Source organism: Protopterus annectens, chromosome 7.part1 (assembly GCF_019279795.1).
Source record: "Protopterus annectens isolate FY-2018-M chromosome 7.part1, PAN1.0, whole genome shotgun sequence".
In the NCBI taxonomy this organism is placed as follows: domain Eukaryota; kingdom Metazoa; phylum Chordata; order Ceratodontiformes; family Protopteridae; genus Protopterus; species Protopterus annectens.
In genome coordinates, this window is record NC_056740.1 from 301,233,160 (window position 1) to 301,254,527 (window position 21,368).

Here is a 21,368-nt window from a genome sequence, read left to right on the forward strand (position 1 = left end):
AGGCTTACCTGGATGCTCCTCTGCTGTGCATGCTGTGGCACCCACCTCCACAGTGTATGGGGTGATGGATGCTTGAGAGCTGGTGATTGATCCCAGGTTCACCATGAATTTCTCTGTGGCAGAGAGTGGTTCTACTGCTGCAGGCCCACCACCAGTGGCAGCACAATCCCTGGCTACAGCAGTGGCCCTTTGCCATGCAGCATTTACCATGTCCATCACCCTGTAGTCGACCTGCTCATAGCTTCTGTCCTGTAGCTCTATGTGGTTGACTGCTATGACAAGGTCAGCCCACAGTGCAGAACGTTGCTCACTATTCTGGTGAGTCATGGAGAGCAGAATGTCGTGATGCAGTCTGAAGCCATCCAGGATTACATCATTTTCCACAACTGAAAACGGCGGGTGCTTCCATCTATACATCCTGTCTGAAAGACAAGAATAGTGGAACATATCACAGGACCACATATATTGCTCTCCACTATGTACACACACTGCACATCCAAATTGGCCTGCACTATCCACTGCTACCTCCCATGTCATATCCCGCCATCTATCAACACAGTATGTATGTGGCTATCAGCAACATAGTAGCAATACCAGTTATGTCCCTATGTGCTATGATGGAATGTGCTGAATGGCTACACTCCCATCAATGCCATCTACTGTGTTGTGTCCCCAATGGGCAGTGTCCCAGTACCATGTCAGACAGCCAGACAAATAGGTGTGTGTTATTACAAGTATATGGGGATAGTTCAGCGACCATCATGTTCCACAATGACAGACAGCAATGCAAATGTGCTGTAAGGTATCTTCTCTGTAGGTGTCCTAATTCTCCAGTACACAGATGTTTGCAGAATGTGTATGTGTGCCTAATATATGGGGGCCCTTTGCCGGAAACATGTGGATGTCTGGCAAATGGTTGGACATTAATTGTTGGTTGTTCTTAGAATGTGGAGAACCTTGCTGTCACGTGCCAGAACCCTCAGAAAACATTTATGCTACAGTAATATCTGTTACCTTGTGCATACCCTTACTTTGTCTGATCAATATGTACACTCTGTTGCTAAAGTTGGGCCTGTGTCCTCCCACTACTAATGGCTATGACCTGCAGTCCTGCTGTACAGGTTTGCCAGTTATGGTAGACATAGCTGTCAAGCGATGAGATACAAATGTCGACAAAACAGTGACCCAGCCAAAGTACATCAGGGACAGGCAGGGACACCGGTACAATGTCTGAAATATTCCTGTGTGACATTCACGGATTGAGAGGAGCTGACTGACAGTACATCATGTGATATGCCATCTGTGTCCACCATTACTTACTGTCACTATGTCTAACACACAATCCAGTAACATTCGTATAGCAGCTGACTGTAGTAGGAGGGAGTGAGAGGGCCACAGCTGTGATTTATGTCACAGCAGGCAGAGTTGAAAGGCTTGTCTGTAGCTTTTGGACAGCAGACTATCAGCAACATGTCATTCCCAGAGATGTACTAGAGGCCTACTGTTGTAGTCCCTATTTCCCAATTGCATCCTCCCATATGCATCCCATTAGATGGGGACTTGTATTACATACCTGGTATACAGCTGTAATCCTTTTGTGCAGAAATCCTGAAGAAAAATGCTTCTGACATTGCAGTCTGGCTTGGTAAAGCAAGTTAGAGACCTGTTTACCATAGGCAGCTGCTTGCCTTTTGTAGGTAATGCTCAATAACAGATGATTGCCTGTGTACCAATCCATGGCTCAGACTTGCTAATTGCACCCAGAACAGCTGGGTTGCACTTTCATTAGCCAATGACATGGCACAGCAGTGCAATATTTAAGGCCTTTGTATAGGCCTTGGCCCCTTTCCTAGACTTTAAGAAGGACATTTCTGAGGAGTAGAGACTACAGCATCAAGAGGGTAGGTACAAATACTCTCCATTGTTGGGATTTATGTGGTATGTCCACAGTTTTGCGTGCTATGTTTGTCCATTGTCAAATGACTTGCTGATTATGTGGCAGTTCAGTGTTAAGCAATGTGGGTTGAAGTCAGTAAGGGGGAAGACAGATGTAAGTGTCATACATCATACACATCAGAATATGCATGCTGCTGCAGTAGTTGCTGGTCTATCAGCTGTGCATGTTTGTTGAGGCAGACTGTGACCTTTGCCCCCCACCCATTCATGTATGGGTATAGTGTGGATCCCTTGTTTTAGGGGGTTGTGCGGTATGGTAGGTCTATAGCGGGTAGCTGAACATACTGCTGCACATGTTGCAGGTTACAGTTGCTGCTTTTTGCCCAGAACTCATACTGTTGAGTGTGAACACTTTGGAGGACAACAAGCTATATGTGTCAGTGAGGGAGCAGTGTCAGCTCTGTTGTTACAGCAGAGCCAGGGTGAGGGTACCTATAACAGTCCAGGTGAGACATGTGCTTAAGGTACATATGTTATGTAACAGTGCCAATCGGAGGGTGTTAGGCAGCATATAGGTAGCCTATACATATTTGTGCAATGTGTCCCTACCTACAGGTCTTTGATGTGCTAACATGGGTAGCAGTGAATGCAGTAGCAGCAACCTGTTTTGGTTATAATTGCAGGACTCCATCATCATTTGCTGTATTCACAAGCATGTCATTGAAGTGCAACACAGTGGATTCAAGCCCAGGACTGTGGGTGGCAAAATTTACAGTATGCTAGGGATTTAGCAGACTGAACTACTGAGTCAGTACTGCAGCAGGTGAATTTGCAAGATATATGTGCATGCATACAGTCTGTTAGGATACCCATTACCATGTGTGTTCGGATGGGTATGACATGTGACACTGAACTGTTTGTCATGATTTTCTAACCTCAGTCTGCACTGACTTGTCAGTACTTTATTGCATAGAAAAGGTTTTGTGACAAGTATGCCAAATGTAGGTGGCATAACTGTGCACATTCTGCAACAGTCTGTGCAGTTGGCATCTGTACCTGCTATTCCAGGCCTCACGTACATCCATCATTATTTATTTGGTTGTGTACTGGTTTGGTGTCTGCATCACAGTCTCAAGTACACTGCCAGTTTTGCCATTATATGTACAAGCAGTGTGTCATGGGCAATCAGGATATGTTTATGGAAACACATGTTTTACTTCAGAGCTGAGTGGTCTAGTGGGTAATTCACTATGCTGTAGTTGACAGGGGCCTGGGTTCGAGACTTGGCAGGGGTGATTATTTTGCAGATGTGCCTAACAGTGTCAGAAGCACAAATGGTGATTAACGCACTTTTTAAGTGGTTTTAAGTGGGTTTGCATGGGTTTTTTGCAGAAAGTGGTGAAATGGGGCAAGCAGGGGGAAAACATACTGAAAGGCAAGTAGGAATGTGCAGGTTGGGTATAGGAAAGGACCATAGCTCTCCATTTCCTCTACAGCAACAGCTGTGCATTTTGTAGAGAATTTGGAGTTTGGAGTCTCTGTGGGCAATATAAATATGTTGATTGATTCATGTAATGATTGCAAGTGTCCAGTGGATGCGGGTGCAAAATGGAGAGCTATGTAGGTGGCAATATTTTTTTTGTGGAACAGATGCCCTTTTTTTAAAGAGAGAGTGGAATGTTGGAGAAGAGATATAGGTATGTGTGGGGAGGTAAGTTGGGTAGGAGAGGTTGCTTTTGCAAACAGACAAGACAGACAAGCCAGCATGCAGGGGCGGTGTGTGACACATGAGGGGATAAACATCTTGAACAGGAAGGGTGTTGTGGAATCAGAGAGCCATGTGCCCCCAGACAGCAGCAATGAGACTGAGCTCCCCACCCATGGGCAGTCAACACTGCTACTTCACTGCCCTGAATGTGGCTGTGCAGGGGGCTGGGTGCTGGGGCCACCTTGCCCCTCCAGGTTGGCCACTTGCCCTCAATCTGGCACAGGCAATCCTCATAGCCACATTGCACAATCCTGCACACCATCCCCGGTAGCTGTTACTGGGTGACAATCCCGGGGGGGGCAGGCCCTGTCCCCTGAGGTGGTTCCACCAATAGGTGGTGCAGGGCCAGAGGAGTGGCAGCACTGGGTTGGGTCCCAGATGTGCTGGGACTTGGTTCCATGGCTGGCTGGGGTAGGTTAGGGAGATTGCCAGGAACTGGCCTACCCAGTCAAGCTATTGTGTTGAGGCATTTCAAAGTGTATAGGTTAGTAATGAACAGAACATTTAGTTATAACAGCATGCCAGAACTTTGCAAATAACACAGTAACATAATATTGCATACCATATGGAACACAACAATAAGTGAGATAACAGTCAGTATAGTTACAGCATGCCAGTAACAGTTACGGCATAAGGCCAACAACATAGGTGATTCAACAAGGTATGTTAGTATGCAACCATTGGAATACATAACAATAATAAAACACAAGGCCCAACATAACGTTTTGAGAACAACATATGTTAATAGTAAACCTTAACCAATGTATAACAATAACAATATGATGCAGATAATGGGTGGGGGGAGAGAGAAATGCAGTCCATTAATACCAGTATAGGCTATATTGTTTGCAACAGTACTCTTATATACTCTACAGGTCTGCCCTTACATTATGTATACAAGTGCCTTATAGCTGCTGTAGCATGTACATACCTCTCAAGCTATCCATATGGGACAGTATAGGCCAAGCTGTAACAGCTACAGTTACACAACTACAGGAGACTATTACATGTCAGGGGGACATATATGACTACCAAGGTGTACTGTGGACTGATGTAGTGTGACTGTGCTACTGACATATATCATGTCAATGGTAGATCTGTGACCAAGGGATTAGACAACAGCGATCACAGTCCATGACACTTGAGAGACGTGTATCGTGCACTGTACAGAGACTTTACGACTATCGTGCCATCCTTGGTAGGCATGGGGTGAGATTATAGCAGACATTCACAGACACACCAGGCATACAGCCATACAAGTATTACACCTTTTATTTATTGCATCAACTTGTATTAGTATTGCACTTGTTGCCTTTATTTTCTGATGTCTTATCACATTGCTGAGCAATGCTGTTAACACTCTGTTACATCTGAACACACAAATTATTAATACAGACATTTTTTACCTGTAATTTCTGTGGGGAAAACATGTTAACAATACATAACTGCTTCAATAATATTTAGTAGTACTTGTCACTGGATTTGAACCCTGGTCTGTGTGCTAGAAAATGTACATCAGACATAGCATTTATCAAACTGAGCTACTAAGCCACTGCTGCATATTGCTTGACTCATATGTGCCTAGAGCTCACCTGGTAACAAAATATGACCTGGTAATAGAGGTAGAGTATTATACAAGAGTGCAGTGACACTTGAAAACACATGTATGAGATTCATGCATGACAGAGATAGTAAGTGGACTGTGCATTAATACATGGAATGCAGGTGTAGACAATATACCCCTAGTGGGTGGGAATATCTGTGATGTGTACAAACCATATTGGAGTGCTGGATTGGCAACCTGACCCATATATATAGTTACAGATGGTATATTTGCAATCTACAGCTATTAGTTTCATACTTGCCTGCAGAAGTGTACCTAAGGGGAGGAATGCATATAACTGAAATGCAATGGTTAACACAAGACAATCCTGATGTACATAGTATTCCTTGGGCATTCCTATTACTGCTTCAGATCCTAGTACAGAACAAATATCACAATGCATTATATCTTGTAGTACAGCTCCACATCTACAGTTTAGCAGAACACTTTCTTTATTAGCTAACCTTCAGTCACTTAGTGGTATTCTTTGTGTTATAGTTCTCAGCAGATGTAATATTCAATTTCATGATCAATACCACAAAATACGCACATATTGCACAACACAGCTTTATTAGGGTTGACTTCATGCAATAGTTTGTATATTTTACCAGTCTTTATTGAAGAACAGTTCATATAGTGCAAGTGGTGCAATACAGCTGTAATTCCACAATTAATGCAGTAGAAACTTATATTTCCTTAACACTATTAATGCAGTAGACACTTTATTTCCTTAACATTATTGGGTTTCAGTCTTTCATCTTTATTGAACTGTGCCTGGCATTACTCACTTATTTTAGTCCATGTCTATGACCACATTCATTGCAATACAATCAAAACTGAATATACCTACTGGCAGTTACTAATTTACTCTTTTTTGTTTATATGACTATAGATTGCAAGATACATCTGGACTCACCACACTCACGGCACAACCTGGCCAGGCACCCTGCATGGGTCTCTAGGCTGTGAGCTCTCTCCTCTTCAGCTGTGTGAAGAGAAACACACCATTATGCATACCTGTCTATCACACATTCAGATTGGGTATTGGTAAAACAATACAAACAGTACTTACAAACTTGTGGGGCATTCCCAGCCTGAGCTTCCTGGACCCAGGTGTCCAGAAGATCCCCCTTACAGTGCTTCAGGTCATCGTAATGATGACACACCTGCTCACCTGTGCAGGGGATACCAGTTGCACTAGAGAGATCTTGTGCCATTCTGTCCCAGGCCTCCGCCTTGTATGCTGAACCCTGGAACTGGACTTGCAGCAGCCAGACATCATGGCCACAATTTCACAAATAGTCCAACTATGACCCTGGACTCCAGAATGTCCCAACGCTGTGCCTGGAGGCACACACCCTCTCCAACTCCTACCATAGCTCCTGCCAAGATCAATCTCCAACAAGTTATGGCTGTATTCCCACCTGTTGCACTTAAATACGCCTGTTTTTCTGCCTTTTACCACCATTAGGTCATTTTTAAAAATGCGGTGCTTCGCTTAGCACTGCATAAACCTGCTGAGCTCAGATGAGCACTGCTTACAATGGCAATGCTTAGCAATACTTATCGGTGTGCAAACCAGCTTAACTGGGCTGAGCAATGCTTAAACGGGCATAGCTAAGCAGTGCTAAGCACCACTTAGCAATGCGCAAACCAGTTAAGAAGTGCTAAAACATTCCTTGATTAAGCAGTGCTTGGCAAGGCTTAGCTGTGCTTAGCATAGCTTAGCTGAGTGTAACAATGCAGGATTTAAAATGTATTGGTATAATTTGTATTTGCAAAATAAATGCTTAAAAATCTGTCTGTGTATTCGAACCCTACACCTACTGCACACAAGGCTCTCTCTCTAGCCATTTGGCTACATGCATGTGTAGAGTTCTGCTATACTTTTACATATACCTCTCTGCTATGTTTAAGCACTGTTAAGCACTGCACCATGCAAACCTGCTCAGCTTTGCTTAAAGTTGATCTTTGGATTCATAATTAAATGCATCTGGCTTCTATTTTAGATGTCTGGCACATGTCCATTGCTGCGTGCCATGCCACACAAACGCAAAAAAAGTAAACATTTTATTACATATGCCTACATTGATATCCGGCACTTTGACAGTGCAGGGAGTGTGTTACTCCTCTCCAGACACAGTAACACACTCCCTATACTGTTTCAATAACCGTGTTACATAGCTCTCCCTCAATGATGCACCTTCATTAATATGCATGGCGCTCTACCAAGGGGGTTCCGCATATACTGCCCAGGTACCTTCCATGTAGCCTTTACACTATGCCTACACGGATTTTATTAAATCCCAAGGTTGGTTTAACAATTTATGGTGATCCAATTAAAGCAAATCCAGAAAATGTAGAGCAATTCAAAAAACAGAATAAAATAGTAGTAGATAGAATTTGGTGGGTTGCAGGGAAATGATTAAGATAAATATTTCCCAATTAATTTTATGAGTAATCTGTACTGATCATGATTAAGAATAATAATTTTTATTAAACTGACTTAAATAATATGTTTTATTGTGTGACAAAATGCCAAGAATAAGATTGAAAAAGATGATGTTATCTAAAGACAAAGGCATCCTGAAGGTGTTTGCTATTAAATGATAGTAAAAATGTATTTCTTTTGTAAAACTTTTTAAGATATTAACAAGTAATCTAATAATGAATAGGCACCATGATGGGCTGAAATATTCAAGATTGTATTATTAGTAAAGGACTAAACCCAGATATTTACCCTTTATATTATCACTGAATTAAATTAAAAATAATTCTTAACCACATTGTATATTTCATACAAACCAGTATTATGCTGTGTTAAAAATATGAATGTCTTGTAGGCATTTTAACTAATGAAACATTTAATAATAAACTTCAAATATAAGTTAACAGAAAATGGATACTTCATACATCAGAAATATTTTGGTTGTTGCCTTCCTTGATTAGCTTGTGGAAGAGATGATTTGAAAAACAAAGTAGAATTTGAATAATTCACAATTAAACCACATTATGGTTGTATTCATAAACAAAATATGGATAGAATCAACAATATTTAATATGGTACAAAGTTATAACCAAGAAGAGCTTGACATATTTGTTCAGAATTTCATTAATACCTCATCCTGTGTCAATAATATTGAATTCAGTCTCCGAGATAGAAAACTTTCCGTAATATGATTATGCTTAAATGGTGGTGGTACTTTTGGACACTATGAAAAATTAGGCAGAGTAGAATAAAGCATGGTATATAACAAGTGAGTGCCTAATACTAAACTTATATAAAACACTTCATGTCGAAGCAGAATGTTTGTTTAAACAAAACTTGTATCTTGCCACCAGTCTTGTGTGAAAACATGCTGTAATGACAATAGAGATTTGAATAATATGCTACAGAACTGCTGCTTTGTTCAACACTGTGAAACCTAATAATTGAAATAAAAACTAACATCAAAAGTATGGCTAGTACAGAAGACTGTTATTTTTATTCTGTATTATTCTGCTGAACAAAGTCTGTACAGAAAAGTATATGTTGACCCATTAATTAAAAATGCTAGCATCAGACATATATCTGTACAGAAGACTGGGATTGTTCATTTTTTTTTTTTGTTCTACTAAGCAAATGTTTTACACAGAAAAAAAATGATGTATTTGCACTCACATGCTGATAAAATAGTTGAAATATTAGTTGTACTATGGACCCTTGAGTAACAAGATGCCAAGAACCACATTATTAATCACAAATGACAAGAACAACAAAATGGTGAAACTCAAACTTGTAAGTATTTTTGGTACAGAGGCAAAGCCACCCATGCATTTCATGTAAGGGGCAAGACCCTCATAAACCCCAAACTTGTATCAACCAATTCAATGATTACAGAAACACAAAGAAGGGAGACATAGTACTGACAGTGATTCTCATGAAAAACAGTCATTGGCATTTTGTTTCTTGGCATCTTGTGACTCAAGCACTTGATGCTTAGAGAAAAGTTAATTTGGAGACTTGTAGAGAAAACAAATTATGTAACTTAAAAAGGAAAGACAAAACACTTTATAAAGGAAATGCTTGTTTGTTTGTTTGTTTTATTAAAACTGCATGCGTCAGGAAACCTAGTTAACAAATTTAAGAAGAGTGATAGCGGTGTCTGAAGAGTTTTGTTATATCAGTCATTGAAGTCATGTTTTATTACTATGCATAACTGCTGAATCATTTCTTTAGAAAACATTTTATGTATATATTTAATTTAATGTTTAAAACTGGATTTCCATATAATTTAATGGCACAGACACTGCGAGTTTAGTATTGACAAGTAATCTTGTACTCACAAGTAACATTAAATTATATTGAAAAGGGTTTTGTTTGATTGTAATAATTCTGAAAAAAAAATCAATAACTTTTATTGTAAAAAAAGAAAGGATTAGCTTATGTAATATAGGTTCAACATAAGGTAATTATTGTTTCTAGAAAGCTGTTAGATAATACAAAATCTCCCAGCCATATAAATAGTTTTGTCACTGCTTCCCCAACTTTTATGCTTCTAATAAATTTTATAATTGATGTATGTATGTATATATAATGTATGTTGTGGTCCCACTAAAATCTCAAAATACTGAAATTCACAACACTGAAACACCATAAAACAGTAAAAACACAACCCTCCCCACAATATAACATAAACACTAAAACAATGTATATTAACCAACTGAAGAGGTCTCACTAACTCAGGGGGGTGGGGGGGACCAAGAAAAAATACTTGTGTGCCATACATTTCCACTGCACTCAGTCATACTTGCACTCGCTAATAACACACACACACACTACACATGTACAAAAATCATTGCTTTCAACACTAGCATGCACACTCTTCCACTTGCCTACATGCACACTCTTCCACTTGCCTACAACCCCCCCCAGCCCAAAATAAAATCCTACAAAACTAAACGCCTACCTGAATCTCTGTACATAACCAGACATAGGCCGCCATGCAGAAATCCCAGAACACATTTCCCTTAGAGACAGCAAACAGTAAATAAAGGAAGGCATCTCTGATCAATACTAGCAAAAAACCCACAGACATTGCCAACAAAACACAGCATCAATACTCAATGAGGAACTAAACCCACACATAAGGCTGCTGTTGTCTGCAAAGCTATGGAGAGGATCATAATGGAACTCTTAAATAAAGACATTGGGGACCTACAGACACTGGATCCTCACTAAGGCCATTGATGACACAGCCTATCTTGACCTAGCAAAGCAAAAGCTCACCAGCTTAGATGTAAACCCATATGTCACAAGATGGGTTGCTTAGAGTTGCTGGTGCCATGTCAGATGCAAACTGGGCACCATAATTGACACTCCATCAGACACAGACATCTCCAGAAAGGTCTCATAGAAATGGAAAATGTATAGTCATACCCTTTGGGTTACCACATAGGTGGTAATCCATTAAACCATTGCCCACCTGATCATGAAGGATTCACATCCAGATCAGGAGAGGGTCATTGTACACCTGCAGCAGTTCACCAAAAGGATGAAACTCCAGCTCTATTCAGTCGCATACCATCTGCTCAGAGGTGATCTGTGCCTGATATACAGGCCATGTCCCACCCCCAATTAATGGATCCACCCTCCACTCAAAAATCCAAATCCACCAGAAGACTTAAACCTCAACACGGATATAAATACACTATGGAACAGAATCCCAGTCCATGTGAGGCAGAGCCCTCGCTGACTCTGTTCAAGAGAAATCTTGATGAGTGGATGGGAGATCGTAGTTTTTACCCCGAATCATCTCTGTATCACTGGACAGAGGCACAGCAAACTAATGGGTATAGTATTCTCATCCTAATAAATGCCCTAGGGCAGATAGCCTAGTATGAACCTATGAACCTATGAACCTTCATGAATTAGTTATGATCTGTGCTGATACCTCCATGAATCTATAAAACTATACCCGTCGGTTCTAGGGTTGGTATTATTTTAGAGTCTTCAGAGACAACCATCTATGGGCACTGGGAATATGAATGTCTGTTTGTAGATTCTATAGCTACTCAACCACATCAGCATTTTGACATGGTAAAGATAAATGAGAATTGAAATGCAGATATTTGGAGGTTGCGTGACTTTGTGAAAATTAAGATCCACTCTCTACAAAATCATATATTTTAGGTGGAAATGAATATAAAAATGGCAGATACTAGAAAATGGTGTGCTATTTAAAATAATTTTTCATTGCAAAAGTCCACAGTAGCAGAAGCCTTATCAGTACTGAGCTACAATACAAATCCCAAGCACTGTGTATGACATTTTCTTTAATATCTTGGCAGGAGATGAAAGAAGTAGAGAAGACGTTTGACACCTTAAAAAGCAAGGTCAGTGACCTTGATAAACATTCCGGAAGTGCTCTGGACCGAGCTAAACAGATCCAAGCAGAAGCTAAGGAGCTCCTGAAGAATGCACGGAATAATATAAGAAAGTTAGAAGGTAATGTGCAGTACATATGCTCTCTCAACACTGTGTGTGTTGCATTCCTCTTAGTAAAGCCAAGTTATAACTCTCTTTGTAGAATTCAAGGATAAGTAATACTTGAAATCACATATATTCCTGACTCCAGAAGGGATAGTAAGAAAATGATACACGTGTTGTTTATTTAGCAATGTAGATAACATTATTTATGTATCTACTTATTTGTTTGCTTATTTATTTATTTATTTATTTATGTATGTATGTATGTATGTATTTGCTATTTGTTGAGTGCATATTGGACTGATTTTCTGACCCATTTAAGCCATGACCCAGGTTCAGAATGCATTAATTCTTAACTCAAGTACAGTAACACATACACAGCATAAGCAGCAATCCTGAACCTTAAAAGCATTAAAAGCTAACAGAACATTAATCTCAAATTGGTCAGAGCATTACATAAAATTAGACATTTACAATATATTTGCATATTTGCTTATATACAATGAGTTGACAATGAGAAAAGATAATAATTGCACGTTGGTTAGTAAGAACTAAAAAACATAAAACTTCTTAAACCATTGAAATAGACAAAGAACCCAAATAAATGGGAGTGCCGACTAAAAGCCCAAAGATCAAAATTACAGTCCTTAGAGCAATGATAATTTCAGTGCATGTAGGAGAATATTCCCCTTACTCCAAGGTACTGTGATAGAGGAGTATGTAAAAGTAGCAGGAGTGTGGTGAGCAAAAACCCACTTGGGGTGTAAAGAGACAAAGTCCCTTGCAGAAATTCTTTGAAATTGTAACAAGTCTCAGAATGTATTGTTCTTTATTCAGGATCAAACCTTAATTTTCAAAATGTTAAGACTTGCATTATTATGTCCTGAAGCATAGCTATGGTGTGGTGAAGGGTGGCAGCTATCCCAGGTGAAATGTGTTAGGGGAGGTGATTAGTAGATGCTGATCGATCTTAAGTACATGTTGGTATTGAATTTGCAGTCAGATGTGAAACCTTTTAGAACACTTGATTTGTGACATAGGTGACTGTCGCAGCAGCTTGTTACAAATGCAATAAGCAAACAGTTTGCTGTAGTTTAAAAATGTAGAAAAGGCAGAATATGTTTTTTCTTAAAGTTGTGGGGGTCACCAGATCAGGGGGCAGCGCTAAGCAACAGAATATACTACTGATCAGGTCTCGCACTTCCTACAGGAAGCTGATACTTGTTACTTAGTAAATATTTTGTGCTATACAGAGATGGTCATAGCCTGCTGTAAATTAATAATGAAAAGCTGGTTGTATGAAAATGAAGGAGAAAGCAAGGAACTGCAGTGGAAAGATCTTAATAAAAAGTAGTTAATGATTAGGCTGGAGGTAAGGGGGGTAACAAGCTGATAAAGATCTAAGGCTGCATGGGAAGTGATGTTTTAGGGGCCTAAATAATGGAAAGGTAAAGGGGAAAGGAAATACTTTCAGGAGGGAATTAAGATTAAAGCAGGCATATTTGTTCTGGCTTCCAGACTCGAGTGTTAACATTCTTGAAACAGGAAGGTTATTATAGCAATAACCCACGCCTGGGTGTGGGTAATGCTGGATTTACCCACGGTTGGTGTGGTTTTGTCAGGAGGGCAAGCCTGAGTGGCCAAACAAAGCCAACCGTGGGTAAATCCAGCATTACCCACACCCAGGCGTATATATATTATACAATGACATTATTTAAGAAAAAAAAATTACTTTTCTTAAATAATGGCATTGTATAATGCCTCCTTGCTGCCCTTCCACAGCTGTCTGAATTTCTGCGGCAGTTCTGATGTACTGCGCATGCGTACGCCTACACAGTACATCAGAGCTGTGGGCAAAAGCAACAGAGAAAGCAAGATCTCCGTTGCTTTTTTACAAACTGTTTCGCTATGTTAAATGGGTTTAACATAGAGAGACAGCTTTAAAAAAAGAAACAGAGAATCTCCGTTGCTTTTTTAAAGCTGTCTCGCTATGTTAAACTCGTTTAACATAGCGAGGCAGTGTTGCTGTAAGAGTTATAGTAATGGAAAAAGTCTGGGCCACCGGACCTTTTTCCATTACTATAACTCGGATTTACAACGTGCACGCTGACCAATCAGCGTGCACGTTTTTGAATATTAATGGGGGGTCGTTGTATAATGGTTTATACATCATCAGACAAGTAAGTCTTTAAATACCTGAGACAGAAGAATGAATATGCTGCTCACTTGAAGCTTTTCTGACATGTACCAAGAACCTCCCAGTCATGTGATTAACATAAGGAAGTTACTACAAATTTATTAAAGGTATACTGCATCACCATTTACTAGTAGAAAGAAAAGAATATATACCTTCTATGAGCAGATACAATACGCTTTATATATACATTTCGACTAATGCCAAAATTATTATAAGACTGATGAGTCATGAGACAAATGTGAGATATATTGCAAAAAGAAAAGCTTAAATTTTCATTATATCTGTGTGTTTTTCAATAAGAATGCTATGTCTAGTGTAGTAAACATTGTCATGAGTTAACCGAACACCACTCTCATTCAAAGCATTAAAAGTAAAAGGTTAAAGTTCACTGAATGATTCACTAATAGATACTGCAGCAGAATTCTAAATTCCTGGTTTCACATCTGCTAAATACTATTTTTCTGACATTACGGATACAGTGTCTGGCAGTTTGCTAGTTATAGGCTGGATCTATCCAGCTAAATCTCTGGAAAATATTCTTGATTTGGAATTTTTAGTATACCCCTAAAGCAAGTATGATCTTGGACATTGATAATGATCAGTTATTGTCCCTTGAACATGAGATTTATTCTATTGTTTTTATCTAGTGTCTTTCTTACATATTCGCCTTCCATTAGAAAAGACATATTTTTCAGTTCTAACATTTTATTTATCCTTTGTTAACTGTGTTAGTCCCAGTACACTATTGCCCTCTTTTCACAGGGAGAGCTGAGATGGTATTTTATATTGTGAGGGGAAGCGTGGCCTGGGTATTTTCCCTACTTTTTTCCATAGGCGTCATGAGATCTTTTACATCCAATTGAGCTACCACCAACAGAATCAGATGGGACCTTATTTTAATGTCTTATCAAGAGGATGGCACACTCAGGAATGCAGCACCTCCACCCTGCACTTCAGTGGCAGTAATCCATACATCTGATGTGGGAATAGAATTTACAACCTTATGTACCTAAGGCAAGTGTGCTATCTGTTGTACCACTGACTCATATTACTGCTTCTGTTTTAATTGCCTTTTTATGTCATGTTCTCATACTTGCATTCTGCTTTCTGGAACCAGCAGTGAAAAATATGTTGGAAGCTTCATTCTCAGACATCTTCTCCCTAACCCCCCATCCGTTCATTAATAGCTGCAACAGAGATGGTCCCACAAATTCAAGTGACATCTTTCTATAACCTTGTAATGTTAAATGGGGGTGGGATTCATAGAAAAAGTGATGCATGTCTATGCAATACTAATATCTGATGTAGTCATTATGGAAAGCAACAGAAAATGAATCAGACATAGTAGGGAGAGGATAGTGCCTGCATATCGAGCAAAGAACCCCATAACAAAATGGAGGCATAGCAGTTATAGGATATGCAGTGTTATGCTACTATGTGGCAAGCACAGTGCTGCAACAATATGCATGGCTGATAAGATGGGAGATGCAAATAAGACAGGCTAGCACAGCCAGGTCAGTGCATGCTCATGTGTGCAATGAAGTGATGTATAGCTGCCATCCACCACAGGAGAGCCAGCACAGCTGATCATAACTGCCAACAGAAGGGCATACCAAAATGAATGTTTAAAGCACAGTGGCAACCCTATTCAGCACATAATGGGGGAGATATGAGATAGGTAGGAAAGCAGGAAAAGAGAGAACAGCAAATAGAGAAGTGTAACCAAAGAATATGGAAAGAGTGGAAAAAGGAGTGTATTTTTGTAGGAAAAGAGCCCTTTTTTAAGTGTTATGAGAAACATGTTAGTGGGAAAGATAGCAAGGGATGGCTGTGGATGGGATAAAGGGGGAATGGAAGATAGCTTGCATAGTCAGACAATCACAGAACACAGACACAGATAGGGGCAGTTTACACACTAAAGGTTGAGGGGATAGTGGATGGAGAAATATGTACAGAGGATGGACAACTGGTGATGGTGAGAGTTGAACAATGAACAAGGAATGACATGAGACATAAGGGAGGAAACATACTAGGAAGGGAATAGGATGGTTTCCTGGCATAAATGGATACCAGGCCAGCCCAGAGAGCAGAAATTCTAGTCATCATACACTTTGATGACTGATGTTATGGACCAGTTGCTTTTCTTGTGGCCTGATGATTGAGGCATGTTAGTTGCACAACTCAGATAGTTGATCTAGAAAGCACTTTGTGTTTTCAAATTTGCCATCCAGTTGCTGGCTCACTATGACAGTGACCAGCTCCTGCAGTTGATGCAGTAAAACTAATGGAGACTCCTCTACGCCACATTCAAGAGAAGATCGTTCACCCCTATCACCTGAGAAAAGGGCACAAGTGATCTCTCCAGATCTCCTCCAGCATGGATATTTTTATCCTCCTGCTGAGAAAGAAGAATGGCAGAAACTGGTGACCCATTACTAGAGGTAGCAGATGGTAAATGCTGAGGAGACTGTGGCCTGTCTTCTCCCTCTTCTACAACAGAATCTTCATTAGGATGACACAATGGCAAGAAATAATGTCACACATATTCCACAAAAATCACACTAATTATATCAGGGCTGATATTTAGTATGGTGAGCTTATGTACAATACCAGCACAGGAGATAGTGTTGAAGGTCCTTTCCAGATGAAGGTAGGTGGTTTGCACAGATATGGCACCTTCTCTAAATCTTCCACCAGGCTGAGTTTAATTGGTTGAAATTATAGTATTGTAGGCTGTCTGTGTTATTTATTATTATGTCCATTTTTTTTTTTTTCATTTATTTGCAAATACTATATACTATACTAATATTTCTCTAGTTTGTGTGGTCAATGGCAGGGCCATCAGTCTAGAGGGTCACTTTTTCGACCATTCTTCAAGCTTTAGGCACATTATCAGGTGAAGTGGCTAAGTTTAAACAGGTTTATGTAGGGGGTGTCACTTATGCTGTGTTTATCACTCACTGAAAGTCAGCCAGATTAATTGCAGGGTCCCATGGAAGTATTTTTGGTCTTGAGAGGGAATTTAAGACTTGCTCTAGTGTAATTTTTGAGGATATCAGGGACAAGTTTGTATTGGGAGGGGTAAGCAGGAAAGGAACAATAGGTTGTAACTGGAAGAAAATTTATATATTTGGTGATAGATTTTGTATCTGAGAGAGTACCATTATGGGTCAGCAGAGTGTAGTACCTCCATACTTTCTCAGTTGTAGAGATTCCTATCAAAATTAAAGATGGTTATTTTTGGTGGAGGTTGCTATATTTAGTTTGCAATTTGCTTTGCAGGATTTTATCCTTCTTCTGAACTCTGTACAAACCTTTTAAGATTACCATTAGAAGGAGTGGGGTTAAGTTTGCCCCTTAGGTCTTGGATGTTTCTTCCTTTTGGTGTAGAATTTGTTTTTAGCAGGATTCCATCATATCGGCCTATTCTTGGATTTTCTATTATACTTGCTGTATATGGGGAGATGCCTCTGTATGCAGGAATTCAGGTGAGACATCTGTAGTATAAGCAGCTGTTTTGGCACCTGGGTCCCCAAGGAGGGGAGTACTTTTACATTTCATAACATCATCTATTATGGCAAGAAGATTGGCCTTAGAAAAGTTCCTGAAAACATTGGTATTGATTGTAGATGTGGACTGGGCTGGGTTCTAAGGGAAATGTGATAGCCAGATAGCCAGGTGGTCTGATCTGACAATGAATGAGGAAACTATTGGTGCAGAGTAGGAAGGTGTAATACTGATGAAGATGATGTTGAGTAAGTTTTTGCTTGTGGTGGGGAAGGCACTATGGAGTTAATATATTTTAGGAAATGTTGTGTGTATTTGTTTAAGATGGTGTCTGCTTGCCAGTTAATAAATGGGTAGTTAAATTCACCCAAAAAAATTGACAAAGATGGAGTTGTATGATTTGCAATTATATGATAATTTGATTGATTTAGTGATACTAAAGTATCAAGCAATCATGGTCATTTTCATGGCAGATTTGTCATGAGGCAATGAGATTTTGGATGAATACAGATACATCCATGCCATCACTGGAAGGTTTGAATGAGTGATGTGCAAAAATGGGAGTGGTATAACTATCCTTTTGATATACCTGTTCCATATCACTCTACTGAAAATTGTTATCTAGTTTGCGTTGCTTCAGCACGGGTTAAATTCTTCATAACCAAGCACTGGGTCACATTCAGTTTTCATGACTTATGCGACAAACTTAAGTTCTGTTATATGAATGTCTGACTTTCTGCCCATGCAAAATTATATTCTCACCTGGGATACCAGTATAAATTGCCTCCTAATGGTGAACTTGTATGGCCTGTATATATATATATATATATATATATATATATATATATATATATATATATATATATATATATATATATATATATATATATATATATATATATATTACTATTGAAAGTTCGAATCAGCTTTGGTCGACCTATAATAAAGGTCGACTTGAAATGCTGAATCCAAAATTTCAAAAGTAAACTCAAAGAGAAACTGAATACATTGACCAACATGGTTCAATGTATTCAACATAGTAGGAGTTGACGTCACTCACTTCCTGCTATGCACATTAACATACTATTGAACCCTACAGTCAATGGTACGTTACTTCTAGTATTTTGCAGGGGGGGCTACGCCCGCCTTGCACCCCCCATGTGGGGGGCGCTGCCCCACACACACCCTGTTCATTAAATATACCAACTCCAAGATTGCACTACAGTGCGGAAATGGGCTAATTCCCTGTTCCTCACTGAAGCACGACCTCCCTGCACAATGTTGAACCAAAATTATCGACCTACACTACCCATTCACTGTAGTGTAACTCATCCATTTATGTTTGACATTCTGCCTACCTGGGAAACTACCTTCTGACCATGTGCCAGTCAACCAAGGCAGTTTCAACGTTCCTATAGTAAACCTATATATATATATATATATATATATATATATATATATATATATATATATATATGGGTCTGTATTAGAACGACTTTTTAAAACATTGAATGTTCTAATATCGACCCTTATTCAGTGAACGCTGACAATATCAAACATGCAGAACAGCAAATTTTTTCCCAGGGAAAAAATTTGCTGTTCCGACACACATACAACACAAACACACCAAACAAACAGCAATCCACACACATACACCTAAAATCCTACATCTAACCCTACACTAAGCTGTACACACACCACTAGCTATCCACTTACCTTAACCCAAACCCTAACCCTAAGGTCCGTCACTATTGCACACTCACCTCACCCATGCTCTAACCCTAACTCACCTACCCTGCCCTAACCCTCATGTCAACACAATAACCCTAACTCACCTACCCCACGCCCTAACCCTCACATCCACACAATCGCACACTTACCTGATCCCGACCCGTAACTTTCCACTACAGTGCTGAACACAGCGAAGCCACAAGAACGGCCAACCGAATTCCTTCCCTAGGAACAAATTCGGTGTTCCACAGCTTCGCTATTTTCAACATTCGCTGAATAGGGGTCGATATTAGAACATTCAAAGTTGTGAAACTTATATATATATATATATATATATGTGTGTGTGTGTGTGTGTGTGTGTGTGTGTGTGTGTGTGTGTGTGTGTGTGTGTGTGTGTGTGTGTGTGTGTGTGTGTGTGTGTGTGTGTGTGTGTGTGTGTGTGTGTGTGTGTGTGTATGTATGTATATGCATATATATATATATATATATATATATATATATATATATATATATATGTATATATATATATATATATATATATATATATATGTCTTCTTTCGGCTGCTCCCGTTAGGGGTCGCCACAGCGGATCAACTGTTTCCATTTCTTCCTGTCCTCTGCATCTTGCTCTGTCACACGAACCACCTGCATGTCCTCTCTCACCACAGCCATAAACCTTATCTAAGGCCTTCCTCTTTTCCTGTTACCTGGGAACGTTATCCTTTTTCCCAATATAATCTGCAATCCTCCTCAGCACATGTTCAAACCAACATAATCTTGCCTCTCTGGCTTTGTCTCCAAACCTTCCAACCTGGGCTGACCCTCTAATATACTTATTCCTAATCCTGTCCATCCTTGTCACACCCAGTGCAAATCTTAACATCTTCAACTCTGCCACGTCAAGCTCTGACTCCTGCCTTTTTGTCAATGCCACTGTCTCCAACCCATATAACATAGCTGGTCTTGTAGACCTTCCCTTTCACTCTTACTGGTACTCGTCTGTCACAAATCACTCCTGACACTCTTCTCCACCCTCTCCATCCTGCCTGTGCTCTCTTCTTCATCTCTCTTCCACACTCACCATTACTCTGAACTGTTGATCCCAAGTATTTAAACTCATCCACCTTCATCACCTCTACTCCCTGCATCCTCACCATTCCTCTAACCTCCCTCTCATTCACACACACATATTCTGTCTTAGTCCTGCTGACCTTCATTTCTCTTCTCTCTAGAGCATACCTCCACCTCTCCAGGGTCTCCTCCACCTGTTCCCTACTCTCACTACAGATCACAATCTCATCTGCAAACATCATAGTCCACGGGGACTCCTGTCTGATCTCGTCTGTCAACCTGTCCATCACCATTGCAAATAAGAAAGGGATCAGAGCTGATCCTTGATGTAATCCCACCTCCACCTTAAACACATCCGTCACTCTGACCGCAGACCTCACTGCTGTCACACTACCCTCATACATATCCTGTACCACTCTTACATACTTCTCTGACACTCCCGACTTCCTCATACAATACCACAACTCCTCTCTAGGCACCCTGTCATATGCTTTCTCTAAGTCCACAAAGACACAATGCAACTCTTTCTAACTTTCTCTGTACTTCTCCATCAACACTCTCAGAGCAAACATTGCATCTGTAGTGCTCTTTCCTGGCATGAAACCATACTGCTACTAATCATCACCTCCCTTCTTAACCTAGCTTCCACTACTCTTTCCCATAACTTCATGCTGTGACTGATCAATTTAATCCCTCTGTAGTTACTACACCTCTGCACATCACCCTTATTCTTAAAAATTGGTACCAAAACACTTTTTCTGCATTCCTCAGGCATCCTCTCACTTTCCAGGATTTCGTTAAACAATCTAGTTAAAAACTCCACTGCCATTTCACCTAAACACCTCCATGCTTCCTTGTCATCTGGACCAACAGCCTTTCCATTCTTCATCCTCTTCATAGCTATCATTACTTCCTCCTTGCTAATCCACTGCACTTCATGATTCACTATCCGCATATCATCATCCAACCTTCTCTCCCTCTCATTCTCTTCATTCATCAGCCTGTCAAAGTGCTCTTTCCATCTGCTCAACACACTCTCCTCGCTTGTGAGTACATTTCCCTCATTATCCTTTATCACCCTTACCTGCTGCACATCTTTACTAGCTCGGTCCCTCTGTCTAGCAAT

The 21,368-nt window shown here is 40.0% G+C and overlaps 1 protein-coding gene across 4 annotated transcripts in view; it reads left to right on the forward strand.

Moving 5' to 3' along the window:
* Window positions 1–21,368, forward strand: part of LOC122807740 (laminin subunit beta-1-like) — a 2,263,691-nt gene that overhangs the window by 2,178,818 nt on the left and 63,505 nt on the right. For all 4 annotated transcript variants that reach the window (XM_044078727.1, XM_044078725.1, XM_044078726.1 and 1 more), the window contains one exon: window positions 11,598–11,754. In XM_044078727.1, the coding sequence (XP_043934662.1) occupies window positions 11,598–11,754 (157 nt within the window). The remainder of the gene's footprint in view (window positions 1–11,597; window positions 11,755–21,368) is intronic.